Here is a 14,098-nt window from a genome sequence, read left to right as displayed (position 1 = left end):
CTGTGCCTATTTTTGCTCTTCACTAAACCCATCTTAGAACCAATTAAGCCATAAATAAAAATGTCCAAAAAAAAAAAATTCTGTATGAATGTTCTCAAAATGGCTGGCATCTTGGTATTTCCCATATAAATCATAAGTTGTAAACATCTATACTGGTTGAAGTTGGAGAATAATGTGTAGCAAAGTATTAATTTTTCTGTTAAAAAATGGAAAAAAAAAAAAGAAAACGGAAAATTCTTAGTGAAGATCAATCGCTGATCCCATATTGGAGACTTATAAGAGCTTGTGAATGGACTGTGGATGGAACCATGGAACCACAAGCAAATGCCATGTTTGAGTTAGATGCCTGAATGGTGACTACTGTGTCATCGTATAACATGAAAGACTGGAGACTGAATAGTATGTAAGCTTTATACAGCTTTCATGAGAGGTAAAAAAAAAAAACTGAAAAAAGGAGAAGCTTTACACATGAAAGCAGCAAGTTTCTACTCAATTTACCATTTTATTGAACCAACAGCTGTGGCAACAGCAAGTGTACTAGTACCGGCGCAGAAAGGTACCAAAAGTCCAAAACCTTCATAGCCAGCTTTGACTATACAACATGATTCTTATCGGCCAGCGCGGACAAATGAACTGTTTGTCGGGGTCTTCGCTTACTCATCAATTCATATCTTAGCTCTGGCAAGATCTTTAGTTTCAGCCAAAGATCTCCATGGCAACAGTACTTGCTCTTGTTTACTGTGGCTTAGCTAATGCTTCACCCTCATCATATCTCATCTTCAGGGAATAAGCAAGTTTTATTTTGTCTCAAGAAAAATGTTGTAAATGGTGAAGACGGCAGTAACTGGTAGAAATTCGTGTTGATTCCATAAACAAAGGCTTTAAAGGCATTGACAAGGAAGAAAAAGCGGGGACCCCGCCTTTAAAGACATCCCTCAAACATTCAAACAAATCCATCAAACTCGCCTTTACAATAATACTTTTCAGATGGCTAACACGCAACATATTTTAGATGCATCAAATCACTGAAAACAGAGTTCCTGATCTTTCTTTTCAGCCTTTTCAAAGACACAACACAAGAAAGCACCCCAAGCATCCTATATAAAGCTAGGATTGCAAAGAAAGCGAAAAGGGAAGAAATAAGGTACAAAGAATGAAAAAACTAGAGAAAATTGAACAATGAGTTGCCTTTCAATACCCCTGAAGCTCAGGCCATTGGTCTAATAATAACCATCAGCTTTATATGTGTAATGTATGGCCCAAAGCTTTGCTTTTATTTTCTTTTCCTTATCTGTTTCTCATTTCTTTAGTTGTCCCTAACGATTGAAAAATACTCATTAGATAATTGCAACAGTAATTATCGTCAATTAAGTCATTGATTAAACCATTGGCATCTGTTTGATGTAATTCTTAGAATATGAATGTGTTTTAGCGGAGTCGCTTCTCGTTTGGCCCGTCGGACCTCTGATCACTATCATTGAATGTAAGCCTTTTCCTCTTGCTGCTAACCGCTGAAGAAGAAACATTGGCTGTCCCAAAATGGGTTGCTGATGGATCTGGCGTTTTATATTTCTCCATCTCCAATTTCTGCATAATACTGTAGCATGTGGACACATCACCCTGTTAAACAAGAGAATCATCAAAGACACTTTTAATCAGATTATAATTAATCAATACGTACTGTCCATTTAATCACAGCAAAATACTTTCTAGCTAAAAATAAAAGGACTCACAACTTCAAGAAATCCACAACAAGACTCCAATGCTTGTCTTGTTAGCTTTTGATCAAACGCTACCAAGGTGGCAGCTACTGCTATTGCAGACGGTCGATGCTCCATCAAATTGATTTCTGAATCAAATTAACACTCCAATTAATGATAGTTAATTCAATAGAAATTGAAGATATATACTTAAGGAAAGGCCATCATACCTCTCATTATAGCCAAAATGAGTGCCACAGTCCTTGGTAAGACATTACTCGGTGAAGAATCCTTGCAGAATTTTCTAATGAAGTGATGCAGAAAAGCGAATGGAGTGATTGATCCCATTCTCCAATCCATTGTTTTTAATAACATGAGCTCCATTCTCAGAATTACACTGTTTCCAAAATTATATCCATCAATATTCTGCAACTCTGATAGTGCTGGAACTTTTACCTCCTCCATCTTTGCAGCTACAGAAACACATGCCACTGATAGTAATTTTATTGCCCATAATTTGTCACTCTGCAACTCAATAAAGAAAAAAAAATTTATCATTGTCCAAATTAAAACCTTTTCAATTATATTTTTGCACACTGAGAACCGAAGACTTACATCAATAAACCTCGTGGACAGGAATCGATCCAAGTATGTGACAGATAGATAAGCCGTTTTGGGCCGAAAGCCAAACACTGCCCTGGTCTGGATTGATCAATACAGCAAACAAACAAGAAACGTCATTAAAATCACAAGTAGTAAATAAAAGTTAGCGAATATTGTATTATCTGGGTTCTTGAAACTAACATACATTGAGAATCCATGCAATAGCTTCCAAGCGGGCACATTTAATGTCATCACTAAGCATCACAGATTTATCAGTTTCACCTCTTTTGAACCCAAAGCTGATCTCTTTATCCCCCAAAGTATTCACATACTCATCTTCATCCTCAACATCTAAAACTGCGCTGTCTTCATCTAAACAAGTCTTGCTTTCTGGACAAAGTAGCCCAGATAAAGAATCATCATGATCCATTCTTATTTTATTTCCAAACAGAAAAACAAATATAATTCTGAGAAGCTATATCAGTATCAGTATTTATCAGATGATACATACTACATTATTAGTAATAACCATGAACATGATGATTTGGAGAGAGAAAATGTGTTTGGCCAACATGATTGAAGAAGTATTGAAGACAGAGAGTTATGGAGATATGATGATATAAAGCTCAAATCTAGCAAAAAAGGATTTGTAATTTTAACTTGAGGCGTATAAAAAAAGAGTCTGATTTTGTTACACGTATGATCATCGTCTTTAAATGTGGCGAAATTGCGGTAAAATGTTTTTTTTTTTTTTTTTGTTTCGGTTTTTTGTTTAGTTTTTAGTTATTGTGTAATGTGCATGTGTATGTGTAAGTGTGCGTGTTGTGGTTGTTGGTTTGTGATGACTGAGATTTGACCGAAAGTGAAGCGCGCTGTGGCTGGTTTCATCGCGCTGCCAGTTTGGGTTCTGAGAGTTATGACACAAACAGGAGACTCTATTAAGTATACGCGAGTGTGTAGAGCGTGGCAAATACGTTCCAATGACAGGAGGTGTCTGTGTTGTCAGGGGAAACCGTACGTCCGGTCGTACCGGAACTGTGCTTTTGATGCTTAGTTGTGGTGTGGCCTCTGTGGGCTCGAGCTGCGGCCTGCGGGTGGAACCCCTGCCAGTCAAACATTGCCACGTCACCGCGGCCGCTTAATCTTGATTTACTACTGGTTTCGATGGGTGGGGGTAAAGGTGGCCAGTGGATTGGAGCACGAGGCACAGCAGAGACACGTCACGTGTCCATACAGCACGGCACGGCACGAGTATGTTTTGATAGAGCATGCGGTACGGCACGCACGTGGGTTGTGTTAAGCTTAGATTTTTGGCACGTGCGCCTTAAAAACACGGTAATTTAGAGATGGGACAAAGCACGACACGCGAAAAAACAAACAATAAGTATGTTTCATTTTTTAATGAAAGTAAACTTAAAATTTTATGATTTTATAAATAACTTTAAATTAAATCTTTTAATATATTTTATTAGCTCAAGTTTTTTAAATTTATTTAATTCTTAATTTAAAAAAATTGATTTATGTTTATAATTTAATAAATAAATAATTGATATTATGATTTTATAAATGTGTATTAATATTATTATAAATTATGATATATGACTCTACGTAATTTCAAGTTAACAATTAAGTTAACCCTTTTAAAAAATTGTTACTGTTGTTGTTTTTAAGTACTAAAAAAATTCTAATATAGAGTCAAACTTAGTAATTAATATTATATTATTTTATCATTATTAATTTATTATTATTGAATATAAACTTGAGTTTTGAATTCTTTATTCTATTAAATTTGAATAAGAATAAAGGCACATGGATCCAAAAAAGCATAAAGGCTTAAAAAAATAAGACAACAACTTGCATGCGCATTTAAAAAAATAAAAAAGGGAAAAAAAACTTAGTAGCCTTTTTTTCTTAAACACGGCACGTGTGGGCATGGCACGTGTGGTGTGCCAAGCCTAAGCATAAAAAAATTAAACACGACAGGGCACAGTACGGCACAAGCACGAGCACACGTGTACTTCTTTTGATGGGCCTGGGCGGCACGGCACGGCCCATTGGGCACCTCTAGGTGGGAGCAGGGACTTTTGTTTTTGGGCTTGGTGCTGAGAAAGATATAGAGATGGCCAATGGGTCGAGCGGCACGTGTCCGTACAACACGGTACGACACGAGCGCGTTTCGGTAGGGCACGAGGCACGGCACGGCACGCATATGGGCTGTGCCGGGCCTTAAAAGTACGGCACGATTAGAAATTGGCCAAAACACAGCACGCAAAAAAGCACATAATAAGCACGCTTCATTGGTGGGCTAAGCACGCGACCCGTGGGCCACCAATAGCACGTGGGCCAAGGTATATCAAAATAAAATTTTTTAATGAAAAATAAACATAAAATATCATTATTTTATAAATATCTTGAAATTAAATTTTTTAATATATTTTTTTAGCACAGGCTTTTTAAAATTGATTTAAGTCCTAGTTTAAATAAATATTCTAATTTTTTATGTTTATAGTTTATTAAATGGATAAATAAATATCATGATTTTATAAATGATAAATAAAAAATTTTATGACATTAATATTTTATTTATGAAATCATAACTTAGTTAATAGTTAATGGAGATAAGTTTCATTTGTGAATGAAATATTTTTCATATTTATGCACAAAAAAATAAAATTATGAACAAAATATTTTTATGATAAATTAAAAATTACATTTTCATTCAATGGAGTTTATGTGCAATTATAATATTAGTAATTCAAATAAAATTAGATGTAATTGTTATTCTAGAATTGTAATTTTATTTTTCATTAATTATTACTGTTGAGTGTTAAAAAATGTATATTTATAAAGGAGAAAATCGTTATTTTACACTTCAAGTTTTACTAACACTTCTACTTTTATGTATTTTAGTCTCTTGTAATTTAATTATGTGTATTTTATTTTAATTAAGTATTTTATGCATTTCAGGGGTGTTGTGGTCATTTCACAATGAACGAGAAATCAGACGGCAAAACGAACATCACTTTTGAACTCAAGACAGTCGAAAACCTTACGAGGAGTATAAAAGGAAAAATGACATTGTTCACATGTACGGTACTGTCCACGTTACTATTCACGACACTGTTCACACAGACGGAACGATGATGTGGCATTGACTGATGAGGTGTCACGATTCCATTGGAGAAAATTCTTATGCACTGTTGATCGATGACGTGACAGCATATTAGTGAACCAAAAATCGCGCGTACGGTACATGCATATACACAGGATTATTTTCAACCAAATCACGTCACTGTTCAGGCCGGTTGACTATTCAAACCACGTGGTCAAACTGTATCACTGTTCAAACCGTGTGGTCAAACTGCTACTGTTGACTGATGACGTGGCGCAATCCTGAGCGTCCAAACTGTTTTTAATTCGATAGCCGTCATTTACTCAATGTATCTATAAAAATGGGGCATTTCCCTCCTAATTTTGCATCTCTGAATTTATTTTTGGGCTCCATTTTCTATAATTCATTCTTCATCTTGTATTTTTTACGTATTTTAATAAATTTTCATTTTGCCCCTAATTCAATTATGAGTAGCTAATTTTCTTTCAAGTTTGGGTTGAAGGTGAAGTCTCAACATGTGTTATGGGCTTTATTTGGTAAATTTATTTTTTCTTTCCCTCTAGTTTTTGTGGATATTTTGATTTCTCGTCGACAAATAATAATAATCTTGTTTAGATACTGCCCTGGTTTCACCGGCTCCCTAGTACAAAGTTATTATTATTTGGCACGATAAGCCCTTAGCACCATATTGATTAGAGTGTGGTTAATGAGGTGTGAATTCCTCCCTCATGATTTAATTGACATTAATAAGGAATATTTAGCCCATGGTGCATGTTGATACGGATCCAGATACACAAGCGCTACAATTATTATAGTTTCCACTTTAATTTAATTCTGCCATTTCAATTCAAATATTATGATATTCCAAATCATCTTTACCATAAATCCAACCATCATTTAGAAAAATTAATTATACACACAATTAAAATCCACCTTCTTGTGGGATCGACACTCGTCACCATTGATCTATTCTACAATAGATTTGTGCACATGCAAGTTCAATAAAATTTACACAACAATTACTATGATCAATAAAATTATTATTATTATTAGGCTGGAGGGCTTAAAAAAGCATACCAAACATGTGGGTTTTTTAAGGCACGCTGGACATATAGACAAAAAAAAAAAAGGTTGGTGGGTTTTTTTTGGGCACAGACCTACTCGTGTCGGGCCCTTATAAAAAAGTGGGCACTGCATTTGGTGGGCCGTGTTGTGCTGGCCTATGAGCCCGTGTGGGCCGATGTTTGGCCGGCACGGCCCATTGACCATCATTAAAAAGATACGAGAGAAATTTGTCTTCTCCTTATCCACCCACTCTCTTCCTTCTCTTTTCTTCTTTATTTCTTTCATTTTTCTTAATTTTAAGAGAATGAACTTTTATAATGTGAAAATTACTAGAATTAATGTATTATGCAGGTTATGGTGGAAATTGTTTTGCAATATTCGTAAAATAAAATAATCAATTTTAATACTATATAATATACCAATCTTACTTGGTTTTAATTCTTGCTCTCGAAACAATAAATAATTGGATCAATTCCCTCTTACACCAACTTGATAAAAAGAAAGTTCTTTAATTTTGAATTTTTTACATGGGATGAAATAGGTTAGGGTGTGTGAAGTAACTGTTATGGTAATAAGAGGACGTAGGTAAATTTACTCGAATTTAATGCAACAACTACTCAAATAGTGTCACATGTATGACATTTTAACTTCTTCTAATTATATTTGAAATATAAATATAATTTCTCATTACATTATAAGTATATTATAGTTGTTTTGTTTAGCAATTCGAAACAAAATTTTTTACCCAATCTGATCCATTGAATTCTCCAAAATAAGAATAATAAATGCCAAATATTTTAAATTTTGTCTTAAAATTTCATCATAAATTACGTACCATTCATAAAATGAATATTAAATTTTCACAAATTATAAGTGCATTTACTAAAATATCTTATCACCCACTTGTTAGGTAGCTGAGATGTCACATTATGTATAAACAAATGTATATTGTTTTGAATCAATCAAAGCAAATTGATCGAATGAGTCCCAGATTTGAATACTGCTACACTAAATAGTGTCTGTAAAATACTATGAAGTTCAAATCCTACATATTATGTAGCAATACTCAAATGATTTCGAGGAACGATTGCACGAATAGCATTTAAAAGCCCATATGTTTCCATGTTAAACGTCTAATTATTTGTTCCTCTTTTAGAATAGATAATTAGGAGGTAAAATTTTATATTAAAGAGGTTTATTTTATTTTTATTATTATTGTTGTTGTTTTTTTTTTCTTTTAAGATAGTTGAACGCGAAATGGGACAGGGGAAATGCAATACTTTTGAAGTCATTAGAATTTTTTTTTTTAACTGATTAAGCATCAGGTTACTGTATTACATAGAGATATATACAACTGCTATGACAGCAGGTCATTACACTGATATTTACAATCAGATATATATATAGAACTTATATTATTACATTTTTATTCTATGAAGTACATGCATATCTAAATACTCCTCACGGAGAAGGGATGTCTATACTCCACTCACATTTCGTAAGGGAGAAAGATGTTATAAGAAGTCTCCACATAATTATGTTTAATTGAGGGAAGTTGAGTCCGTGGGGACTCGAACCATTGCCCTCATAATCATACTTAACTTTGAGGGCAATGATTCACCACTGGACTACAAGCCCAAGTGGCAAGCCATTAGAATTTAGAAACTCCTTTCTTATATAATATTAGAAGATGACACAAGATCCAAAAGCCAACACATCTGCTAGCAATTAATGGCAACCTTGTTGTAGCGCAAGTCTAGAAAAATTTAATTGTAATTTTCTTATCGTAACACTTTCTTCTTTATTCATGCCATCTCTACTTAATTATTTTTAGGAATCTAGTTTTATTAGTTTAATTGTCCCACATACCTCTTTCATTCTGGGTTTTCGATAATGGGAGCAATTGCACTCAATATAAATTACACAGAAACAATTCTTATTAGCTTTAATTTATTTTAAATAATATGAAAAGGAAAAGAAGTTGATAAATTATTTTTATTCTTGTCTTATCTATTCATGTCACCGCAAATAACCTTTAGGGAATCTTTTTAGTTATTAATTAAGCTTTGTTTAATCGTTTTCCAGCTCGCTTTAACTGCATTAAAGGAACTACATGGTTATAAAGCACTGAAGCACAGTAGCTCAAAAAATATCTGCTACCTGAAAGGCCAATTAAATTATCACGACCCTCCAAGTTAACATTGCAGATTTTTCTTTTTCTTGTATGCATATATTTAGCCAGCTGCCTTCACCACTGTGAAAAGTTTTTTTCTTTTTAATTTAAAAAAAAAAAATCCCTGGTGATAAAGGTTGAAATTAAGTTATTAGATAAAATAGTAGAACAAAGAGTTTAAGAAAATTAACAAGAATGTGCTTAATAAATCAAGTAGACGGTTAATTTATATAATAAAAAAATATTCTGTGTGATTATCTGAAAATTGCAGAAACGCTATAAGTTTGTCATTTCAATTAATTTTCTTTCTCTGCGGCAAAATAATTAAACCGAGAATCTTCATTAACATGCATATGCTGCAGGCTTACAGTTGTGTCGCGCAATATGATATATTAAGGGCAACACTCACTCAAAGCTCATCGCCTGTTAATTAATATGAAGTGGTAAGTGGTTTCATGTGGGCACCATGTCCATGAGCAGAAAATATGCTGGTGTTGTTTTCATTTCTAGCAGTAACCAGCATGCGTGCATATGTGAAATGACCCACGAGAAGGTCTCTTTTATGCGCACACACATATTCTAGTGGGAGTATCTCACTTTAATGGATGGTATTAATAAATGAAAAAAATACAGATTCAATATACTTGTAAAAAAAAATAATTAATGGATGTATACACATACACACATATTCTAGTGAGAGTATTCTCACTTTAATGGATGGTATTAACAAACAAAAAAATACAGATTCAATATACTATAAAAAAAATTTAATGTTTTAAAATATGTATTTTTTTTTTATTTTAATGACATTTTCATTTTAGTAAAACGACCCTCACAAGAGAATGACTTTACATATATATAGATCATTCTTTAGTGAATAGTTAATATAGATCATTCTTTAGCGAGGACATCCTCACTTTTAACAAAGTGAGAATGCCAATAAACTACAAAAAATTCAATACATTTACCTGTATTTTTTTTATATTTTACTTGAATTTTGTCCTCAACAATCATTTTACACACACACATTATATGGTGAGGTTAATTTGTAAAGAGCTCTTATCATCGAATGATCCAAATCAAAAAAGTATGGACCAATTTGAAAAGACATTTTGCTTTACTTTCTCAATGATTGCGCAAAGGTTGAATGGACCTTATTTGTGTAGAAACTTTTAGAAAATACCATTTGAATAATAGTGAGACGGTAGGAAGACATAAACGATGGTACTACAATATAAACAAAGATGTCGTAACATTTTAGCATAAACAGTACCCATATTTCTATCTTGCTGTTGTTCAAATAGCAGTACTATAAATTTTTATATAGTCTCAAAACTTAAATTATACATGAGTGGACCCACATTATTTGTTTACACAAATAATATTAATACAAAAAGATTCATACATCAATTAAGAGTAGTTCATGAACTAAAAATACATCAACAAATGATGAGATTATATGCGATGCAAGCTCCATTAACTGGATTCTTATTTTTTAAAGAAATTTCTGCGCTATATTCCACACCCATACAATGAATTTCATCTAATTTAGAGTGCACTCTGTGAGATAAGTTTAGCGTTTGTAGCCTCATTCATGTTTTAACTTAGCGATATAATGGCTTTTCTAGCTCTCCTATTTCACTCTTCATGATGAAATGAATTTCTTACATCTCTATTTTTTTTTTTTAAGGTCACTATCTATATGTATAAAATTGGTCAGAGGGGTAGAGCAACAGGATAGCATTTGAATTGCTTATCCATAATTTTATCTGAGCCTTTCAACCAAATTCACACATATTAATTTGATAGAACTTAAATTATTCACATGCTGAAATAGAACCCAAAAAAAGAAAAAGAAAAAGAAAATCAATCCGCACGCAAGTTCATACTATATGGATATGTACACAACATTATAAACTTGACTGAGATTTGAGAAGGATCTTTCACATAACTTAAAGCACATGATCAATCATCTTTCCTATCCACTCAAACCGAAAAAAAAAAACAAATAAAAGGATTAATTTTGGATTACTTACAAGGAAATGACGAATCTTTAAAATATCTCTAAATTATTGTAAATCTCAACTTATTTTTTATTTTTGTAAAGAAGATAAAAATTTATTTATCAATCCATTTTATTTTTTTCTTATCTTTTAAATAAAAATAAAAATAAATTAAAATTACTAATAATTTAAAAAATAATTTTAAGATTATTATTTCATGAATAGGATAATGGGAAATTTATCCCAAATAAAAAGGACGTTAAAGAAAAATTACTGAGGAGGTTGGTCAATAAATTATTTGGGATTCAATAAACTGATAGCGGCGTCAGGGAGGAAATAACACCCAATACGCCAAAATAATGTTGCCTGGAAGTCACCAAAATATGATGCAGTGGCATTGCATACATGATTATTGGTTGGTGACGCATAAATTTCCGACAAAAAATATAAAGGCTCGTTGTTATACATACCCCACCCACCCAGAAAACAGAACACAGGACTCACCCACACAAACTCTCATGCCATCTCTTTCAACAAAAGTTGCCGCTAATCTTCACAGGGAGTCAATGAGAAAAGGGGTATTAGGAGAGTTGGGACTCCCAATGTGTTGACTGCTTGCCGATTCCAGTTCAAACTTCCTACTTCCAAAGCCCACCGGGCAGTGAGCTCACATGCCCTCTTCCTCTTGTGTACGTGGAGACTGAAGTTTAAAGACAGCCTTAATTTTTGTTTAGGTGGGCTTTTTAAGTCCAATTCCAACAAATAAAATTGGCCTATACATGATGCCGACTGTGTTTTCGGTTTTGGACTTTTTGCACCAGATATAAACACGTAGTTTGTGACAATCTTCGGACGAAATTTAACCACAGTAGTTCATAGAATTGTAGAGATAAAAGAAACTTACCTCTTAAGCTTCTGTAATTATGCTATCACGGGCTCTTGTTTGTTTATATTGCCGGGCAGTATCTTCAATTGCTTAATAATACAGTCGGTATAGACCTGACTCTAATATAATTTTCTATTATTTTGAAAAAGCACAAAAAAAAGACCTGTGTATCTTGTGACCTTCGAAGAATTCAGGTGGCAACTAGAACCAAACTACTAAAATGTTTGACTATAAATATTTACAATTTGACTTTGTTATAGTTTCACAAGTCATTGTGAGGCTTAATTTTCTTTTTCAATTTGAGTGAAGGTAGTATTCTCCCTTTCGAAACATGAGTGGAGTAAACCTCCTTTGAATAGTAGAGATGAAAAAATTTAGGCAGTGCTATATAAAATTTATAAATCTAATTCTAATAATTATCTAATTGTAAATACCAATATAGTAATCTCATGAAATACGAGCTGAGAAATAGTTTTATATAATTCAAAAAAAAAATAACGTTTACTCAACAATTAATGTTGTTTGTTAAGCATTTGTAATTTTTTTTTCCTTAACAACCAAAGCTTCTATTTCACAGCACCACAATACTGGTATCTGTTAAGACAGATATAATTAGAATATTAACTAACCGCGCCATGTATGGGATTTTGGTCAAGAGTAAAGCTTCCAGCAAAGAATGAATGCCTCATTTTATTGAAGCAAAAGAAAAAAGAAAAGGTAATCCACTTCCACTTAACGCGCATCGTTGATAAACCCCATCAATTCATCCAAACTTTGCCGCTGATGATTGAATTAAGGGACAAAAAACAAACAGCCAGACGTAAGCATCTGAAAATTGGTAAGAGGCCACTTTGGCATGGGCATAGTTTAGATCCATAGATTCGTTTGGGACTCATCCGGATTCGGCCCAGTAATCAACACGAGGCCTTCGTCTATAGGAGTCTCCACTTTGCTGCCGGCTGCTGGGCTTGGTGCCATTTGGGGGGAAGAGACAAAGCCTTTAGTTTGTTTTTTTTAAAAGAAGCATTAGGTGATACGCCGTTGCAATCTATGACGGGGTATACTGTTTCTTGGTCTTTTATAAGACGATCAATGTCAAGTGGGTGACCATTTCATAGAATAAAGCAAAATCAGCAGGTTAGCAAATGACATTAATTTAACATAGAAATGAATTTTGGAAGCGGCTCTATTTTTCTGATGATGGTGCTGATATTGTTGATTTTCAAAGGATTTTTTGTATATAATGAATCCGTCCCAGCTGAGCTGTTCGGTCCATCTGCGTATACATGTCGCGACCTTTCTTGCAGGTATTGAACCAACGTAACAACCTCGTGTCCTAGACACATGCTAGTGGTGTTGTTGTTTTTTTCCTTTTTTTTCCCCAAAAAGAAAGAAAAATAATTTTGACTGCTATCTATTTATGTAATGTGGCAAATGAAAGCTTTTGCTACAGGGAAGTTTCAACAGAGGCTGTGTGTTTCAAACATGACCGTATGGTAGAAGGGAAGAGGAAACAGAAAGAGGAAAGATGCGGAGATTAGAAAAAAAAAAGCTAGAAGAAAGAAGGCTACTCAATTACTGAATTCCCCTCGTTCCACGGATTAGTAAAACTTCAGTATGTATCTTTTTCCTTATTTAGTTATCTAGCATAAATAATTATAACGACTGTGAGATTCACTTTAGACTCAGAATTTATTAAAAAGGAAACGACTCAAAAGTCGTGTGAGATATATTTGTCTGACTGTAAATATTGCTTTAAACTCATTAGATGGTGGCAAAACCGGCAAAGGCATCATATGGAATTACTGTAATGTTCATTTCTGTTCTGGTGGGCTTAACCAGCATGTTATGGTACTCTTTTTTTTTTTCTTTTTTTTTTTACACTGATATTATAATTAGAAAATAACTCATATTACATAAGATTAGTGTAAATCAAATTTTTGTCACCTCTAATATTCGAGAAATGTCTACAACACTCACATTTAATGAGAGAGAAAACTACTTCCATTCAATTATTAATAATTGATGAAGAATTGAAATTCTTGTAATACTTTCATAGAGGTCGAATAACTGCTTTAATCACTCGACTAAATGCCGAGTGCTTTTTTTATGTATGTTGTGGTTGATGTTGCTTGTTCGTCCCAAAAAAGAAAATCCATTAAGGCCCAAACCTCCACTTCAAAGATGATGATGACTTCGTTTGACACCCCTCAACATTCTTTCCTTTTAGTTAAAATTACCTAAATAATCAAAGGTAAATTAATTCACCTTTTTAATGAAAATTCAATCAAGTACTTAAATTAATTAATTTTTTAACAAAATCTTTACACTCATCGCATTTCAAAATTTATATGTATATGTATGTGTGTGTGTGTATAAAATTGAAAAACTTTTTCTGGGGAGAAAATTATAAGATTTAAAAGTTTTGAAGATATAAATTTTATAATTAGAAAAAAAATCAATATTTTAGATTTGTATGAATTTATAATTAAAATTTAAAATAAATACACTTTTCGAGTGAATTTTTAAAGGAAGATAGTTAATTTCAGTATACGA

At 33.1% G+C, this 14,098-nt stretch overlaps 1 protein-coding gene and 1 long non-coding RNA gene across 3 annotated transcripts; one reads left to right on the top strand and one right to left on the bottom strand.

Moving 5' to 3' along the window:
- Window positions 1-96: 96 nt before the first annotated feature.
- Window positions 97-3,424, bottom strand: LOC102611955 (cyclin-D5-1-like). Its single transcript, XM_006472923.3, has 5 exons — window positions 2,509-3,424; window positions 2,316-2,402; window positions 1,931-2,225; window positions 1,734-1,849; window positions 97-1,620 (listed from the first exon to the last, which is right to left on the bottom strand). Exons 1-5 carry the CDS (start codon window positions 2,731-2,733, stop codon window positions 1,429-1,431), a joined length of 915 nt encoding a protein of 304 aa, XP_006472986.2. The 5' UTR covers window positions 2,734-3,424; the 3' UTR covers window positions 97-1,428.
- A 9,023-nt stretch (window positions 3,425-12,447) lies between these two features.
- On the top strand, window positions 12,448-13,505 carry LOC112497711 (uncharacterized). 2 transcript variants are annotated; one of them, XR_003064632.2, is made up of 4 exons: window positions 12,448-12,679; window positions 12,771-12,849; window positions 12,996-13,157; window positions 13,311-13,502. It is a non-coding gene; the product is annotated as an uncharacterized LOC112497711 (long non-coding RNA). The 2 variants fall into 2 exon arrangements; XR_008055063.1 differs by having other exon boundaries at window positions 12,469-12,679; window positions 12,996-13,505.
- Window positions 13,506-14,098: the final 593 nt, after the last annotated feature.

This window comes from Citrus sinensis, chromosome 5 (genome assembly GCF_022201045.2).
Source record: "Citrus sinensis cultivar Valencia sweet orange chromosome 5, DVS_A1.0, whole genome shotgun sequence".
NCBI classification, from domain to species: Eukaryota; Viridiplantae; Streptophyta; class Magnoliopsida; order Sapindales; family Rutaceae; genus Citrus; species Citrus sinensis.
Note: the sequence above shows the minus strand (reverse complement) of the source record. Positions and strands in the feature narration are given on the sequence as shown.

Excerpts from the sequence above, each read along its gene's own strand:
- LOC102611955 (XM_006472923.3), bottom strand. The coding sequence starts at position 2,733 with ATGGATCATGATGATTCTTTATCTGGGCTACTTTGTCCAGAAAGCAAG. Across the intron at positions 1,850-1,930 it reads CATTTTGGCTATAATGAGAG|AAATCAATTTGATGGAGCAT; the intron begins GTATGATGGCCT and ends AATTTGATTCAG. Across the intron at positions 1,621-1,733 it reads GTTGTGGATTTCTTGAAGTT|GGTGATGTGTCCACATGCTA; the intron begins GTGAGTCCTTTT and ends CTTGTTTAACAG.